At 56.6% G+C, this 15376-nt stretch overlaps 1 protein-coding gene across 1 annotated transcript; it reads right to left on the bottom strand.

Moving 5' to 3' along the window:
- Nucleotides 1-280: 280 nt before the first annotated feature.
- On the bottom strand, nucleotides 281-13290 carry Lrp3 (LDL receptor related protein 3). Its single transcript, XM_028877775.2, is given in 8 exon segments — nucleotides 281-934; nucleotides 1142-1274; nucleotides 1483-2599; nucleotides 2927-3141; nucleotides 4421-4559; nucleotides 11395-11442; nucleotides 13133-13171; nucleotides 13174-13290. Coding segments are annotated over 8 exon segments (2310 nt in total). The 5' UTR covers nucleotides 13205-13290; the 3' UTR covers nucleotides 281-346.
- Nucleotides 13291-15376: the final 2086 nt, after the last annotated feature.

The following is a 15376-nucleotide window of genomic DNA, read 5'->3' as shown; positions in this document are numbered from 1 at the left end:
TGGCTCTGGCTCTCCTGCTTTTCTGGAAATGAATCCCCAGATTAGAGTCGCAGGGAGCAATTTGACATGAGACTCCCGGGGGCTGTGCTCTTGCCAACCTCAAAGCTGGTTTTATCACCCCACCCTCCTTCCCAGGCCAACTAATGGGCCCCTAAGCCCCTGCCAGCAATGCCCATCAGGGCTATGGGCGTGCAGAGGTAGCCCACTGGCTGAGCGCCCAGGCCTTCCACCGGGGATGCTAGGTGGGCCTCTGTTTGTAAGAAAGAATGCAGAGGCAGGGTAGAAATGACTGTGTATTCCCTGGTTACAAAGCGGGGCTGTGGCAGTCACCAGCGTGTCCAATGGGTCAGCAGACCAGCAGGGCTTCATCGTCACTAGCCTCCAATATTGGGGAGCAGGTTGGTGGGGGGCTCCTGCAGACTCCCAGTGACTCTGGTGAGTGGGGATCTTGGATGCTGCTGGCAGTGGGAGTCTGGGGGTAGGGGTCTTGGGCCAAGCAGGGCTCTGGAGGTGTGTCCACGGGGGCTGGGCTGTCTTCCGGAGGGTCCTCACAGGCCTTTCTCTCCTTGTCCTCTGGCCTGTACTCTGGGTCTCGCAGGTTCAAGGGTGGGGGTGGCACTGAAGGCCCCACTTCTGGCACGTGGCCAGGGCCGCTGGGCGGCCCATCTCCAGCTTCCCTGGGGCTGCCCGTGTCTGTATGGGGTGCTGGGGGGTCTGGGAGAGATCCCGGTGCTGCCTGGAGGAGCCCATCACCCAGCACGGTCTGTGAGGTACGCGCAGCCGTCAGCAGCGGGATCTGGCCTCGCGGCGCCCGTGGGCGGTGGAAGAGCCTGTTCCAGAGGCGGCCGAGCCTGCGGCGGGATGGCCCCCTGCGGGAGGCATGCCGACGCATCTGCCGTCGCATGGCTGTGCGAAGGTTCTGCAGCACTGAAGCCTAGGGGTGGGGAGCGGCTAAGGTAGGGGCCAGGTCATTTGGGAACAACCCCCTTCCAGACCAGAGACTAATCTGAGCTTCCTCTACCTGCCCCACTCCAAACACCCTAGCCCTAGCTGGCCCGGGGGCCTCCTGGTCTTGGGGGCTCTCAGACCCAGCAGGAAAGAAACCTGGGCCTTGTAGGATCTCAAACTCATGGAGGCTCACCTGGGACGCGCTGTAGACAGGAAAGTCCTCTACCGGGGGGATGAGGCCTTGTGCGATGAGCTGGCCGTAGGATGGGGGGGCCTCCCGCCGCACAAACTCTGCCTCTAAACGTGTCATTTGGGTCTCAAAGGCCCTGAAAGCAACGGGCAGAAGGGAAGAATGATAGACACCTGCCATCACGGCAGGATTTAGGAACCCCACCCTTGCATCCGGACCCCTGCATGCACACACGAGAACAGTCTTCCTGTATTGGGATGACCCAAACCCATAGCGTGGAATGTGGTGAGATTTTCTCCAGGGAGACTTAGGAACTGGGGCTCCTGCCACCACGTGGTGCCCACCTGTACTCCTGCGTGCGCAGTGAGTAGAGTTTGAAGGCACAGCCTAGGGCGATGACAAGCAGCAGTCCGCACACCAGGCTGCCAATGAGGGCAGCGGTGATGACCTTGCGGGGCACGGCGGCCAGGCACCCATGCTCATCGCTGCCGTCCTGGCAGTCCTCCTGGCCATCACAGCGCCATGTCTCAAAGATGCACAGGTTGGTACCACAGTGGAAGGTGCCCGGCTGGCAGGAAAAACAGTTCTTCTCATCGGCGCCGTCGGGGCAGCTTTTCTGGTTGTTGCAACGATCGGCAGGTGCATAGCACAGGCCACTGCCACCCTCACAGGGGTACTGGTCCGGAGGGCATGCGGGGCAGCCCTGTTCGTCCCGGCCACTCGCACAGTGCCACCAGCCGTCACAGCGCTGTGGCTCTGAGAAGCAGCCCTGCTCCCCGGTGCTCCCATCGTCCCCCTCACTGCTGCCCCCACACGGCTGCTCCCATGGAAGGCAGTAGCCTTTCACCTGGTACGTGGCATTGAAGCCATGCCCAGCACTGCGGGCACGAGCATGGTAGGCCACGGTGAGGCGGCCCTGCGCCGCCTCAAGGCTCACAGGCCGGTGGTTGCTGCGGTAGGAGAGTGTTTGCAGGAGACGGTCCCCACGCTCGCCTAGGCCTTCATACACTTGGACATAGTCATCATAACCCAGCCGCAGCTCCAGCTGCAGCAGCACACGCCGAGGGTCCTGTGTGTCCACCAGCCACGTGCAGTGAAGGTCCGAAGGCCCGCGGGCAGCGCCAAACAGGTCTGGAGAGGCGAAGGAACCATAGAAGCTGCCCAGCCTGCGGCCGCATGCTAGGTCGGGGCAGCCAGCCTCATCGGAGCCGTCACCACAGTCCTGTGTGCCGTCACAGCGCCTCTCAACCGGCAGGCAGCGCGTGGAGCGGGCTCCACTGCATGGGAAGGTTCCCCCGGGGCACAGGCTGCCTGGCGGCTCCGAGGCGGGTGCTGAACAGTTACCCTCATCCGAGCCATCTCCACACTCATCCACCAGGTTGCACTGCCAGGGGCCAGGCAGACACTTGCCGTTGTCACAGCGGAACTCATCTGTCTGGCAGGAGGCCTGGCCCAGCTTCCCTGGAGGCAAAGAGGGACAAGATGAGCCTCTTTCGAGCACCAGGCCTGAGGCTGGGAGCAGGCAAATGGGTTCAGTCCCAACTGGGGCTCTGTACAAAGAAGCAGGGCCACCTACGGGGCCCAGACTCATGGACGGAAGGCTAGGTTCAGTATCGGAGCTGAGCTTAGGCTGAGGGCAGGTTCACTTCCTGCAAACTGGGGTCAATTACCCAAAGAGACGCTGAAGCACCCCCAGACATCAGCCCTACCCCTACCCCAGGATTAGTAAGGGAGGCAAGGGGAGCCCTCGCAGAAAACCGGGGCCAGAGGAAAAGCTTGCTGCATCACCTCGGATATAGGAGAGGCGGAAGCCCTGGGCCTGGCCGGAGCTGGAGGCGTCTGAGTGGAAGAAGATCCAGACGTGGTCGCGGGCAGAGATGAAGGCGGGTGGGATGGCCGAGCCGCAGAGGCGAAAGGCCTCCTGGCGAGGTGGAGCTGCGGGGCCCAGCAGGAGCCAGTCCAGGGAGCACTGGTGGGATTCTTCCACATCGAAGTTCCGGAAACTGTGGGGCAGAGGGGACCCCAGGGATGGGGAGGAGGACAGGGGCCTCATGGCCCAGGACGGGCCAGCAGCAGTCACGCTGGAGCGCATGGCAAAGGCTAGCTCCGTCTCACCCAGTGGCCCTCCTTGTAGCTCCCAAATTGCCTGGCTCTACGCTCTCAGCCCCCAGGGCCCACTCTGCCCCGACCCCAGGGTCCAGAGGCAGCTCCATGAGAGATCATGGCATCCATGGGCCGCATCCATCAGTCCACTCCCTTCCAGCTTTCTGCCCCATGAGCACACACATAGCACCCCCAGCTCAAAACTGAGTTTGGAGTGTCAGCAGCCCTCTGACACGGTCCCCTAAAGGGTGGTAACCAAGGGCTCAGATCCCTCCCATCCTGAGTCAACTGGACTGCACAAACTCCCAGGACTGCACACTGAAGGTGGAACTCTGCCCACGGGGTTACCCCACACTGCAGCTGGGTGACTGCAAGCTGCCCAGGTGAAACACTGGCATCAGAGCTGAGCAAAATAGGCACAGAAACCAGAACAGGCTCCGCTCATACCCATCCCATTCCTAGCCTTCAGATCTATGGAGGAAGTAGACCTGGTCGGTGGGGCAGGCTTCTGGATTGTAGCATTTACAAGTGTGGCACACAGAACCCATGGAGACTCCCTAGCCAAATGTCCCATGATCACCCTAGGTCCGGGTTTCTAGCTCTTCAGTGACACTCACTAGCACCTTTCGCTGTCACCCTCTGCCCGTATCTACAGCTCCATTCACTGAGGGACCACCTGAGGTCCCTGCAGAAACCCTGGCCTGGGCTCCGTGCCAGTCTGGCCTCAAGCCACTCCTCAGGACAGAAACAAACTCCTTTGCCACCTTAAGCAGCCAGACTGCCCACCAGCTCCTCAGGCTCACTTTGGGGGACTGAAAAGAGAAGTCTCAGTACAGGAAGTGGCCCAGCTCAGAGCACCCAGCCAAGGAAGTGGGCGATTAAATGATCATATGCTCACATACGCATATGCTCACATACGCAGGCTTATAGCTCACACATGGCCACACAGGTCTCTCAGCTGTCTGTTCCTAAATGTGTCTATACACCTAACACATACATACCTCACACACACACACACACACACACATCATCATCATCATCATCATCATCATCATCATCATCATCATCCCTGCTAAGTCCTGGGCTTCTGCACATCACACCTGTCCACACCCACATGTGTGTGCCCTCCACACCTGCTAGGCCTACACACACGCGCAGTCGCACAGAGGTTCCGCTTACCTGATGGTGATCATGTCACCACGGTCACCCTGAATATACCAGCTGCAGTTGGTGCCCGGCGGGTAGTTGAGGGGCCAGGCTGGGCTGTAGATGACCCCTCGCCGTTCAGTGTGCTGTTCCAACTTCCCACTGCAGGCAGCTGTTGGGAGAGAAGGCCGAGAAATGTCCGCTCACCTATGGGTGGAAAGCAGGCTTGGTGGGGTACTCTGCTCATGGCTTGAACACAAGCTTCCACTAGGCCCAGCCAGTCCACAGTTCAAGTCTTCATGAAGTCATGTGTGGGTGGAACTCAAGGAGGGACCCTCTAGACCTGAAGCAGTGTAGCCCAGTCCTGTAGTATAGTGGAGTCTTGACCCTGTGTGTCCAGTCTCCGCCCCCCACTTCAGTAGGACAAAGAGCAAGACATGTTTAATTCCCCTTGGCACCCAGCACATGCCATGTGAGGTCTCAAAACCTCAGCTTAGTGGGGGTCTTACAAATCAACCTTCTGCATGGAGGCCTCCACAGGCCATCCTACTACAGTGTCCTGTGTGACCGTGTGGAACACAGCCCCAAGGGGGCTAAAGAGATGGATCCGCGGTTAAGAGCACTTTCTGCTCTTGCAGAGGACCCGGGTTCAATTCTCAGCACCCACATGGCTGCTCACGACCATCTGTAACTCCAGTTCCAGGGGATCCAAGGCCCTCTTCTGACCTCCATGGGCTCCTGCACACATGCGAGGCACAAACATACGCTCAGGCACACACATGTGCACATAAAATTAAATAAACAAATATTAAAAAATAACACGGTGCCAGGAAAAGAGGGGCTTTGTCATCTGATGCATCTTACTGGACACCTACTATGCCCCAAGCAAAAGTTGACAGGCATGCCATCCCTGTGCACCTCGCAGGCTGGGGCTGAAAACACAGAATTTATACAGAACCCCTGGTGACGTGAAGGCAGGTGGCAACGTCCAGACCTGGCTGCTAGTGTAGTCTGGGTCTCAGCACACTTTGTATAAAGTTGGGTTTGGGGGACTTGAGGGGATGGCTCAGTGGTTAAGAGCACTTGCTGCTCTTGCAGAGGACCAGCGTTTGGTTCCCAGCACCCCTGGTGGGCAATTCACAACTGCCTGTAACTCCAGCTCCAGGGGATCCAATGCCCTCTCTGGCCTCTGCACACATATGTGCAGCCCATCCTCCCCCACATTACACACATAAGTAAAAATAAATCTTTTTTCATTTAAAATTTGAGATTTTTATCTAAAATATGTGAAAAGACACTGGAGGTAGATATCCTAGCCAGGTAAAGAAATAAGGCTCAGAGAAGGTAAATGTTTTCCAGGGCACACAGCCAGTTAGTAGCAGAGTCAGGATTCACCTGGTCCTTTGGTGGGCTCAACCTCTCACCGCAGGAGAACCTAAGTTCCCAAACATTTATGGAGCGTCAACTGAATGCCACATGAGGGAATGAAGATAAAGCCATTATTAGCCAGCATGAGTGAGAGACACCACACCTGCCCTGCTGCATGGGCTCTCCCTCCCTTACACTCAGCTGCATCCCTGCCGTGACTTCCAAATGTTTATCTAATCCAACCTGCTACAAAGGCCGGCCCACTTTACAGAGGGAAGAGCAAGGCTCTCTCCGAGTTTACTTCCTCAGTGGACTCCAGGCACCTGTCATGATGCCTCTGAAAAGTCATTCTCTCCAGTGTGGCCTCTGACTGGGAAGCGCTGCAGAAGGACCCCTCAGCTTCAGCTCTTTGGGGCCCCTTTGTAGAGAAGCCCTCACCATGTCACCCCCAATGGAGCCCCTATCCTTTGCCCCTCTTCTCCTCCTCGCCTCTGCCACAATAGTCACTTCCCTATTGTTCCAGAAACTGTTTGATGACAAGTCCCCAGAGGAGGGCAGGCTGGGACACTCTGGCCTGACACCCAGGGGCCAGCACAGTGCCTGCCATACAGCAGGTGCCCAGCTGTATGTATGTATGGCCAGTCCAGTACCTTATGAGCATCCTATTATCCAATCTACTCACAAGAACATCAAAGAGCTAAGTCAGAAATGCCATCTTTGAACAAGGTGTGGTGGCTCACAGCACACAGGAAGCTGAGGCAGGAGGAGCCTGATTTTGAGGCCAGCCTGGGCTATATAGTGAGTTCTAGGCTGGCATGGACTACATGAGACCCTGAGGAAGAAAAGAAAGAAAGAAAAGGGAGAGAGGAAGGAAGGAAGGAAGGAAGGAAGGAAGGAAGGAAGGAAGGAAGGAAGGAAGGAAGGAAAGAAGGAAAAAAGGAAAGAAGGAAGGACCAAAGGAAGAAAGGAAAAAAGGATTTGAGGGAGGAGTGGAGAGAAATGGGAAGGAGAAGGAGGAGAAAGAAGAAACAGGAAGGAGAAACAAAAGGAGGGAAGAGAAGGCCACCTTTGTCCCTAATGTGGGGGTGGCCATCCTCAGAGCTTCATTCTCTGCGGCATCAAGGGTACCAGCTCAGTGAGGTGCATGCCAGCTCCTCTGCTCCTGATGCTCACACGTGGCCCGAGGATGCAGCCTCCCTCCCCAGTCTCAGGTGTTTCGCCAAGGAAACAGGAGCTGTGCACTCCACTTCCAGCCCAGGAGCCAAAGCTAGCAGAACAGGGTCTCAAGAGAACCTGCAGGTGCCCCCAGGCTGGACCTGGCTCCTGCCGACAAATAAAGCCACTAACCGGAGGATCTTGTGGAGACCTCGGTGTCCACCTCATATGACCTGGAGGATTTCTCCTTCCTGAGGTGCAGGGTGAGTGGTTCCTGGTGGGCAGAGCCCAGTGAGATTGGGGGTGTGTTTCTCCTACACAGACTCCATCAAGGTCCTAAATCAACATCTTGCTTTCTTCCTGTCTCAGCCAGAACACTTGTCCATCTGCACCCACATTTGTTGAGGGTTTAGGTGGCCTGTCTGTCCAGACAACTGGACCACTGCCAGCCCAACTCAGCCTTTTCACAAACCCTCTATCCTATAAGGCCCACAGAGCATCACTGTTAACTGTTTCCTCATCTCTGGGGGGTGTCATGGGTACCGGACCATGATTCTACAACTACTACTTGGGTCTCACATCAAGTCTACCCTGGGAGCTCCATGAAGGGCTCTTGACTACTTGGCAGTAAGCTTGGAGATGTGTCTAGCTTGCTCAACACGCTGATCCCCAATTCTCCAAGACAGTAGGTTCATCTCCACCCCAATGCACCACACTAGGGCCTAGGCCTAACCTTCATGGCCATATGTATCCCTGTGTGAGGATGCACCTTATACGTCTGTAGAAGTAGAGCTGGAGAATGTTGCTATGGTTAGAAACAATCAAGAAAGAGACAGTCTTGCTGGGCGGTGGTGGCGCACGCCTTTAATCCCAGCACTCGGGAGGCAGAGGCAGGCGGATCTCTGTGAGTTCGAGGCCAGCCTGGACTACCAAGTGAGTCCCAGGAAAGGCGCAAAGCTACACAGAGAAACCCTGTCTCGAGAAAAAAAAGAGAGAGAGAGAGAGACAGTCTCGAGGCAGACAGTCATGTGATGGACAGACCAGTGGGGCAGAGGAGTCTACAGGAATGTCTTGTGGGGGTGAGGATTTGACAGGGTATAGTAAGGTCAGAGCAGAAACAGGACTGTTCATGGGATACTGGTATAGGAGAGATGCTGGGGGTGTTGGGGCGTCAGGGAGGTCCCTTTGATGTTCAGGTGGAGGCCAACCTTTGCTCTTACAGGAGACTGTCTGAGCTCTCAGTGACTATATAGGAAAGGGATAAACAGCAGTTTTATAGGCAGTGTCTTAGTCGTGGGTCTGAAGAATTGTCAAATCCTCTGAGAGGGCAGGGGCAGGGCCGGATGCAGCATGACTTGTAGATCTGATTTCCAGAAGCTATTGGTAACCGGGACAACCTGCATGTTATAACCTGCCAGCAGGCTTCTCTCACCCCCAGGCACTTGGCCAATGCCTGACTGACTAGTAGGAGATGGTGTGAACTTGATCCAGACCTCCCTAGCATCACAGTGGGAGCAGCAGGATGCAGGACTCAGGAGGTAGGTCTTTTGATCCAGGGAGGACCTGACACAGGAGGAGCAAGGGTTGGGCTGAGGCACAAAATGCATCTGGTGCAGGCTGAGAAAGGGCTAGGAGACGGTAGGACCACAGAGAAAGTATTTGGAAATGCAGTCATGAGGCCCATGCTGGGAGGGGCCGACTAGGCCAGGGAGAAGCTGGTCAGCAATGCCAGAGGGATCAGAACTGGACTCCAGGGACACGAGGATCCACCCTACCACCTGTCACTGCCATGCAAGCTGTGCATCCTGCTCCCCACATCAAGGACCTCACACACAGACACCAATGTGTGAACAACCACTGTGGAAGTGAGTGATGACGCTCTGCTGGGCCTCAGGTCTGCACAGCTAAGGAAGCCAAACATGAGGACCCGGGTCATTCTCTCCCAGGCACTCCCTTGTCCCTTGAGGACCACCTCTGCAAACCTGGGGGACACATCTGAACAGCAATGCCCATCCGCCGGTTTGGGGTTCACGCTTGCAAGATATCAGCCTTCGCTCACCCCGCTTCCCGCACCGTACCCTGGCCACAGACACCTGACCTAGTCAGTGCTTTCCTGGAAACGGGATGTGAAACTGAGCTGTCCTTTGTGGTCAGTACAGCAAGTGGGGCCGGGCTGGTCAGTGCTGACTAAGGCAGGGCTCTGGGCCAGCCTGGGTCAGCAGAGGAGGCCCAGCTGTAGAAAAACACAGAGCTGGGGTACAGAGAGGATTGTGGGGAGCAGAAACCCAGTCTTCTAGACAGGCAGGGAAATTGGACTCTGTGAACATCTCCACCATGCTTCTGCCCGCCTCCCATAATCCTTGTGATCACCACCAGATAGCTCTACCCACCTGGAGTGTCATGGGCTCAGACCTAAAACCTGACATGCCACATGGCTCCCGCTTCACGCTGTGGCACTAGAGACAACACAAGTTCCAGTCGCCAGACTTGGGGTCACACATCCTTACTGACCACACCCCGAGGCACTGTGACTCAGTGTACTTCTGCCAATTACTTAGCCTTTGAAACCTTTGCTTTACTTTTGAGGCGGGGTCTCTCCATGTAGCCCAGGCTGGCCTGGAACTTGCAACTCTCCTGCCTCAGCCTCCCCAGTGCTAGGTTACAGGCGTGCAACGCCACACCTGGCACTAAACATCATTTTAGGGTTTGCTGAAGATGGCCATACGTTGACTAAAGAAGTCACCCGCCTCACAGCTACCCAACCTATTCATTCTCCAAACGGCGGGAGCCTCGCCACCACCAAGGAGGGGTATCGGTGGCTGCTCTTCCCTCTCCTGACACCAGATCAGAGCTCAGACAGCCATCAGATGGCCAGCAACACCGACAGGCAAGAGGCCAGCACTTCTCACTGCTTTCCCGCACCGTACATGCTGACCTCTTTGCTGCAAGCTGGCTTGTCCAGAACAAGCCTGTCACACGCAGAGCAGTCAGTCGATCCAGGGCTGTGTTCTTATCCACCAGCCTCCAGACCCTCACACACAAGCCAATACACTCTTCTGCCCTGAAGAATCCCAGGGCCAGGTACCAGCCAGTCAGAACCTGCCCTAGAATTAGCCTCCAGAATGACTCCAACTGGCCATTCTAAGCTTTCTAAGTTGTTTGCCTGATTCTCTGCCTTTCTCCTGGAAACCACAATGAAAGCTGGGGCTTCTGCCTTCCCCTCATCCTGAGTCAGCCTGGCCAAACCTACTAAGGCTTGATCCCAGGTTAGGCAAGTGCTCCACCACTGAGCCACACCCCCTGCTCCTCACTGGGGATTCTAGGCAGGGGCTCCACCACTGAGCCACACCCCTCCCCCTCACTGGGGATTCTAGGCAGGGGCTCCACCACTGAGCACACCCCAGCCCCTCACTGGGGGATTCTAGGCAGGGGCTCCACCACTGAGCCACACCCCCTGCTCCTCACTGGGGGATTCTAGGCAGGGGCTCTACCACTGAGTCACACCCCAGCCCCTCACTGGGGGAGTCTAGGCAGGGGCTCTACCACTGAGTCACACCCCAGCCCCTCACTGGGGGATTCTAGGCAGGGGCTCTACCACTGAACCACACCCCAGGCCCTCACTGGGGGATTCTAGCCAGGGGCTCTACCACTGAGCCACACCCCCAGCCCCTCACTGGGGATTCTAGGCAGGGGCTCTACCACTGAGCCACACCCCAGACCCTCACTGGGGATTCTAGGCAGGGGCTCTACCACTGAGCCACACCCCAGCCCCTCACTGGGGGATTCTAGGCAGGGGCTCTACCACTAAACCACACCCCCTGCTCCTCACTGGGGGATTCTAGGCAGGTGTTCTACCACTGAACTACATCCCCAGCCCTTAAAAAAAAAAAGTTTTAGACAGTCTCACAAAGTCAGCCAGGCTTTCCTTGAACTTACTTTGTAGTCTAAGCAGTCCTTAAGTTCAGTCTTTTGCCTCAGTCTCCTGAGTAGCTGGAATTACAGGCCTGTGCCACCAAATCAGTCTTAAAGGTCCAGCTTTTTTTTTTTTTTTTTTTTTCCCCTCAGTGGTACTGGTCTCTGGGGCAACATTAATCTTACCTCTATAAGTAAAGCCTAGGCATGATTTTAATACACATGAGCATCCAGGGTCCCTCAGGAATGCCACCACCCACAAGAGGCACATCTATCAACTAGACAGGGATTTTGACAGTCTGTGGTAGTACCAAGCCACAGAGCACCAGATCCCTTCTGAACATCTTAGGTTATTGCTTCAGTGGACACTAATGGCCAAGTTTGCGGTAGTCTGGCATTTCACCTATTTTACCAGAGAAATCAAGGCTCACCAAAGTTAAGTTTGCTTAAGGCCAACAGCTCCTTTGTGGTGCTGTAAAGGTGCACAGGGGGAGGTTTTTCCAACCAGAAGCCTGATGGCCACAGGGTACAGCCCAGACTGAAGGCCGTCCTGAGAAAGGGGCTTAACTCACCTAAGGCAGGAACCGCACTGCTGAGCCTCCCAGTGAGAAAGAGGTTCACTGTGGAAGACACAAAGAGGCATCAGTAAGGGACTTGGACTCCAGGGCACATGTTTGGGCTGCAGTGAACACAGGACAATACAGTTGAAATCAAGGGAGGCCCCTTTATCTCACTGGGCATGGCCCACATCACTGCCAGAAACCCTCCCTCCCAGCTCTGTTCCATCTGGGATAGGCAAAGACGAGGAACTCAGAGGTCTTAGGACCTGCCCTCATACACCCACAGCCAGAAACAGCAGTGTGCTAGCCTGACTGTATTGTCCTGGGTTTCAGAATCAGCTGGTTTTCTGTCAGGCTTGAGGCTACCCATCACTTAGGTTTAGTCCCAAGAACTTTGCATTTCAAGAGGGTTTCTACCACCCGAAGGGCTTCCTCCTTTGATGGGCATCCCACCATCCTAAAGGCAGAGTTTGCCTGCTCCCACCACAGTAAGGGTCCACCTCCACAGGAATGTCCTTAGCCTCCATCTACTGTTTTGCTTCAAGGGCTCCAGACTGAAACAAGTGAGTCTAGGCCAAGTGAGAAGCAAATTTAACTTCCTGGGGATCAGGGCATCCCCTCCCTGATTGAGGTATTCGTCTCTAGAGCAGTCATTCTCCATTTGGTGAAGAAACAGGGAGTCACCCCATCCCCACCCCAGGGCATCCAGGCTCTGCTAGACCCAGACATGGACATCTCCTGAGCAAGGAGAATCTTAAATCTTACCTCTGCCCTGCCCACCTGGGAAACACTACAGCCAGGACCCAGATGCCATGGCCACCCACAGCATATGAAGCAGGCACGTTGGGCATATGCCATTACTTCGACAGCTCATCCAGCCTGTGCAGTAACACACACATACACACACACACACACACACACACACTCACTCTTCTGTATTCTTGGAGGCCAGATGAGAGTTACAACTTAAAATGAATGAGCTCCCCGTCCAACTTATCATTTCAGTGGTTTCAGGGAGCCTGTCAGGTTCCTGGGCCCTCAACGGTGACATCATAGGGTGTCCCCTAATGACCCCAGCTCTTCAGGGCCTCCCTCCTTCATCAAGGTAAATAAAGAGCCATGTGGGTTGAGGATTTAACTCTTTCCTTCCCCTCTCCAGCAATGGGCCCCGAGAAAGTGGACCCAAAAAAAAAATGTCCTGGTCTGGGAAGGAGCCTTCTAACCTAGGTTCCAGTCCCGGCAGGTTCTTGGCCCTCCCCAGAACAGACTCCCACTCCCCTTAGGGCTGAACAGCCTATGGCCATCTGGGTCTAGGAAGACACAATGGGAAAATGAGTTCTCACATCTGCCTCCCCCAGCCCCCCAGCCCCCAAGCTGATTCTCCATCTTTGGCTAGCTCCCAGGCCTGCCCTGACTCCAGGCAGGAAACGGTTTCTTCTGCGGGGAGCAGCAGTCCAGGCCTTTGTCCGCAGCTCCGGAGGCCAGAGCACAGCTCAGGCAAGCCGGCCTGAAAGCGACAGGCAAACCCCAGCCTCCCCTAGGAAGCCAAGGCCGGCGTTCTGGCTCCCACCGCCCCCACTCCCCACCCCACCCCCGCTAGCTCTGGGGCCTGGAGTGCCGCTTTGTGGGAGTCGCCCTCCTCAGTAGCCCAAGGGTGCTGGGGAGCTGCGTGCTCTGCAGCCCGGGCACGGGAGCCATCGCAGTGCGGGCTCCAAGCCCTACCCTGGCCGGCCCCGCGCGGCCCACTCACCCAGGCAGACGACTGCGAGCGGCGCCCTGGCGCCCGGCGCCCCTCCGGCCCCGCGGCCGCGCGCTTCTCCATGCCGGGGCGAGCCGCGCGCGGGCGCCTGCTGCCCTGCGGCCGGGGCTCCGCCTGGGGCTAGGGCTGGCGCGGCGGCTGCGGCCCGGGTGCGGACGGCGGCTGCGGCGGCGTCTTTGTGCGGCGGCGGTGCAGGCCCGCAACGCGCGGGGCCACATCGGCCGCGGCGTCACGGGCCCCGCGGGGGCTCAGCGGCGGTCGCCGGGGAGGACCGTCGCCCGCCGCTGTCCCCGAGCCGCGGCCGGCTCGCCCAGCCCGGCCTGCGCACGGAGACCCCCGGCGCGCCCATGCCCCGGCGCGCCCTGCCCGTCGGTCCCCGGGCCGCCCCGCGCTGCGCCGCACGGTGCCAAGGAGGGTGCGTCGGTGGGTCCGTCTGTCCTCCCGCCGGCCCCTCGCCGGAGCCTGGAGCCGGGAGGCCGCGCCGCGCCAGCCACGTGACGCGCCCGCCGAGCCGCAGTGGCGCTGACAGGGCGGGCGGGCGGAGGCGGCTGGGGCGGGCCGGGGGGCACACGCCCCGCCTCGGGGTGCTGGACAGCTCCACACAGGCGGCTCTGGCCCGGTCCCGCTAGCTCTGGACCTTGGACCCTGGGATTAGGGCTGGCACTGAGCCTGGGGTCCTGGGCAGCGCTCGCCTGGCCTCTTGATCCCAAGATCTGGTCTCTCTTCCCCGAAGCCAGGACGCCAGGCGACTGGGCTGGGAAGAGAGGGAGACAGACGGTCAATAGTAGCTGGGGTGGCACGGAAGGGGCTGCTGGGGGACCCAGACAAAGCGTGGAGGCGCAGGGTTGAGGCCCAACTTCTTACAAATGCAATACATTCCTGGGTGGTTTGCTTTGAGAATCCCCTCCTGCTGCCTTCCTCATTTACCTCACCCTGACTCTCACTTTTGAAAAGTGAGTCATTAGTGAGAACCCCCAGAGGCCTCTGGAGACCCACCTTTGTCCCTAACCGGCTCGGTGACCCCCTCGTCTTCCAGGGGACCACGGTGATGCATGCTTTCCAAGTGTGGGCTTGCCATTTGGAGATGACCAAGGGATTGGATCCAGGGGAAGCAAAAGCCAGAATGGACTTGGGAGAAGAAGCGAAGTTAGGTCAATCGAGGTCAGCTGTCCTTTAAAACTGATACTAAACCAGAGGTCTCCAAAGACGCCTTAGCGAGGAGGCTCCACCAGTCCAGGTGAGCCCCGCCTTCCACACACCCACACTCCTGAGCTTGAGTGCATGCTCTCACGGCGCCATCACCCATTCATTATGAAGGCTGAGGGCCACAATGGTCCACTCGTGAAAGTTGCTATCACAGTAACTCACAAATTCACTTTCACTGTGCAGGAACCAAAAGTATTTATTTGGGGAGACTGGAGTTTTTCTGTGTTTTCTTGTTCTCCATGTACATCTTTTGTGATTATTCCAAAGCAGCCTTCTTCAGGGAGTGTTAAAGGGGTTAAAAATCTGACAAGGAAGCAGGGCTGGAGAGATGGCTCTGTGGTTTAGAGCTCTTGCTGATCTTCCAGGTGACTGGGGTTGGGTTCTCAGCACCCGTATTGGTTCACAACTCAATTCCAAGTGATCTGGGACCCTTTTCTGGCCTCCTTGGGCACCAGGTATGTGCATGGCACACATAGACACATGCAGGCAAAATACTTGGTAGCACATGCTAACGTTGCATATTCTTTAATTCCTTGATCCAGGAAGAGGCAGAGGGAATCTCTGTGAGTTCGAGGCCAGAGCCCGCACCACCATTCCCCCAAAAGAAAACAGTATGGTGTGGATCCTCAAAAGACTTAATATAACTACCGTGTAAGCCAGGAATTCCATTTCTGGATACATACTCCAATGAGTTTCAGTGAGGGGCTTGAGTAGAGACTGGGACACCATTATTGATAACTGAGTTATTAACAGTAGCTAAACCATGGAAGCAACCCAAGTGTCCTTTGGCAGATGAATGAGCAGGTGTGATGTGGCATACACAGCTGTGTGATGGAATATTTACTCAGTCCTTAGAAAGATGGACATTCTGACCTATGGTGCCACATGGATGAATCCTGAGAGCCTTATGAGAGTAAAACAAGCTATCACAGAAGGACAGACGTTCTATGATTCCTTTCAAATGGGGAGCCTAGAGTAGTCAAAATCGTACAGACTGAAAGAGTGGTGGCTGGAGGAAGGAAAAATCTG

Source organism: Peromyscus leucopus, chromosome 1, assembly GCF_004664715.2.
Source record: "Peromyscus leucopus breed LL Stock chromosome 1, UCI_PerLeu_2.1, whole genome shotgun sequence".
NCBI lineage: Eukaryota > Metazoa > Chordata > Mammalia > Rodentia > Cricetidae > Peromyscus > Peromyscus leucopus.
This window is presented reverse-complemented; position numbering and strand designations above follow the sequence as displayed.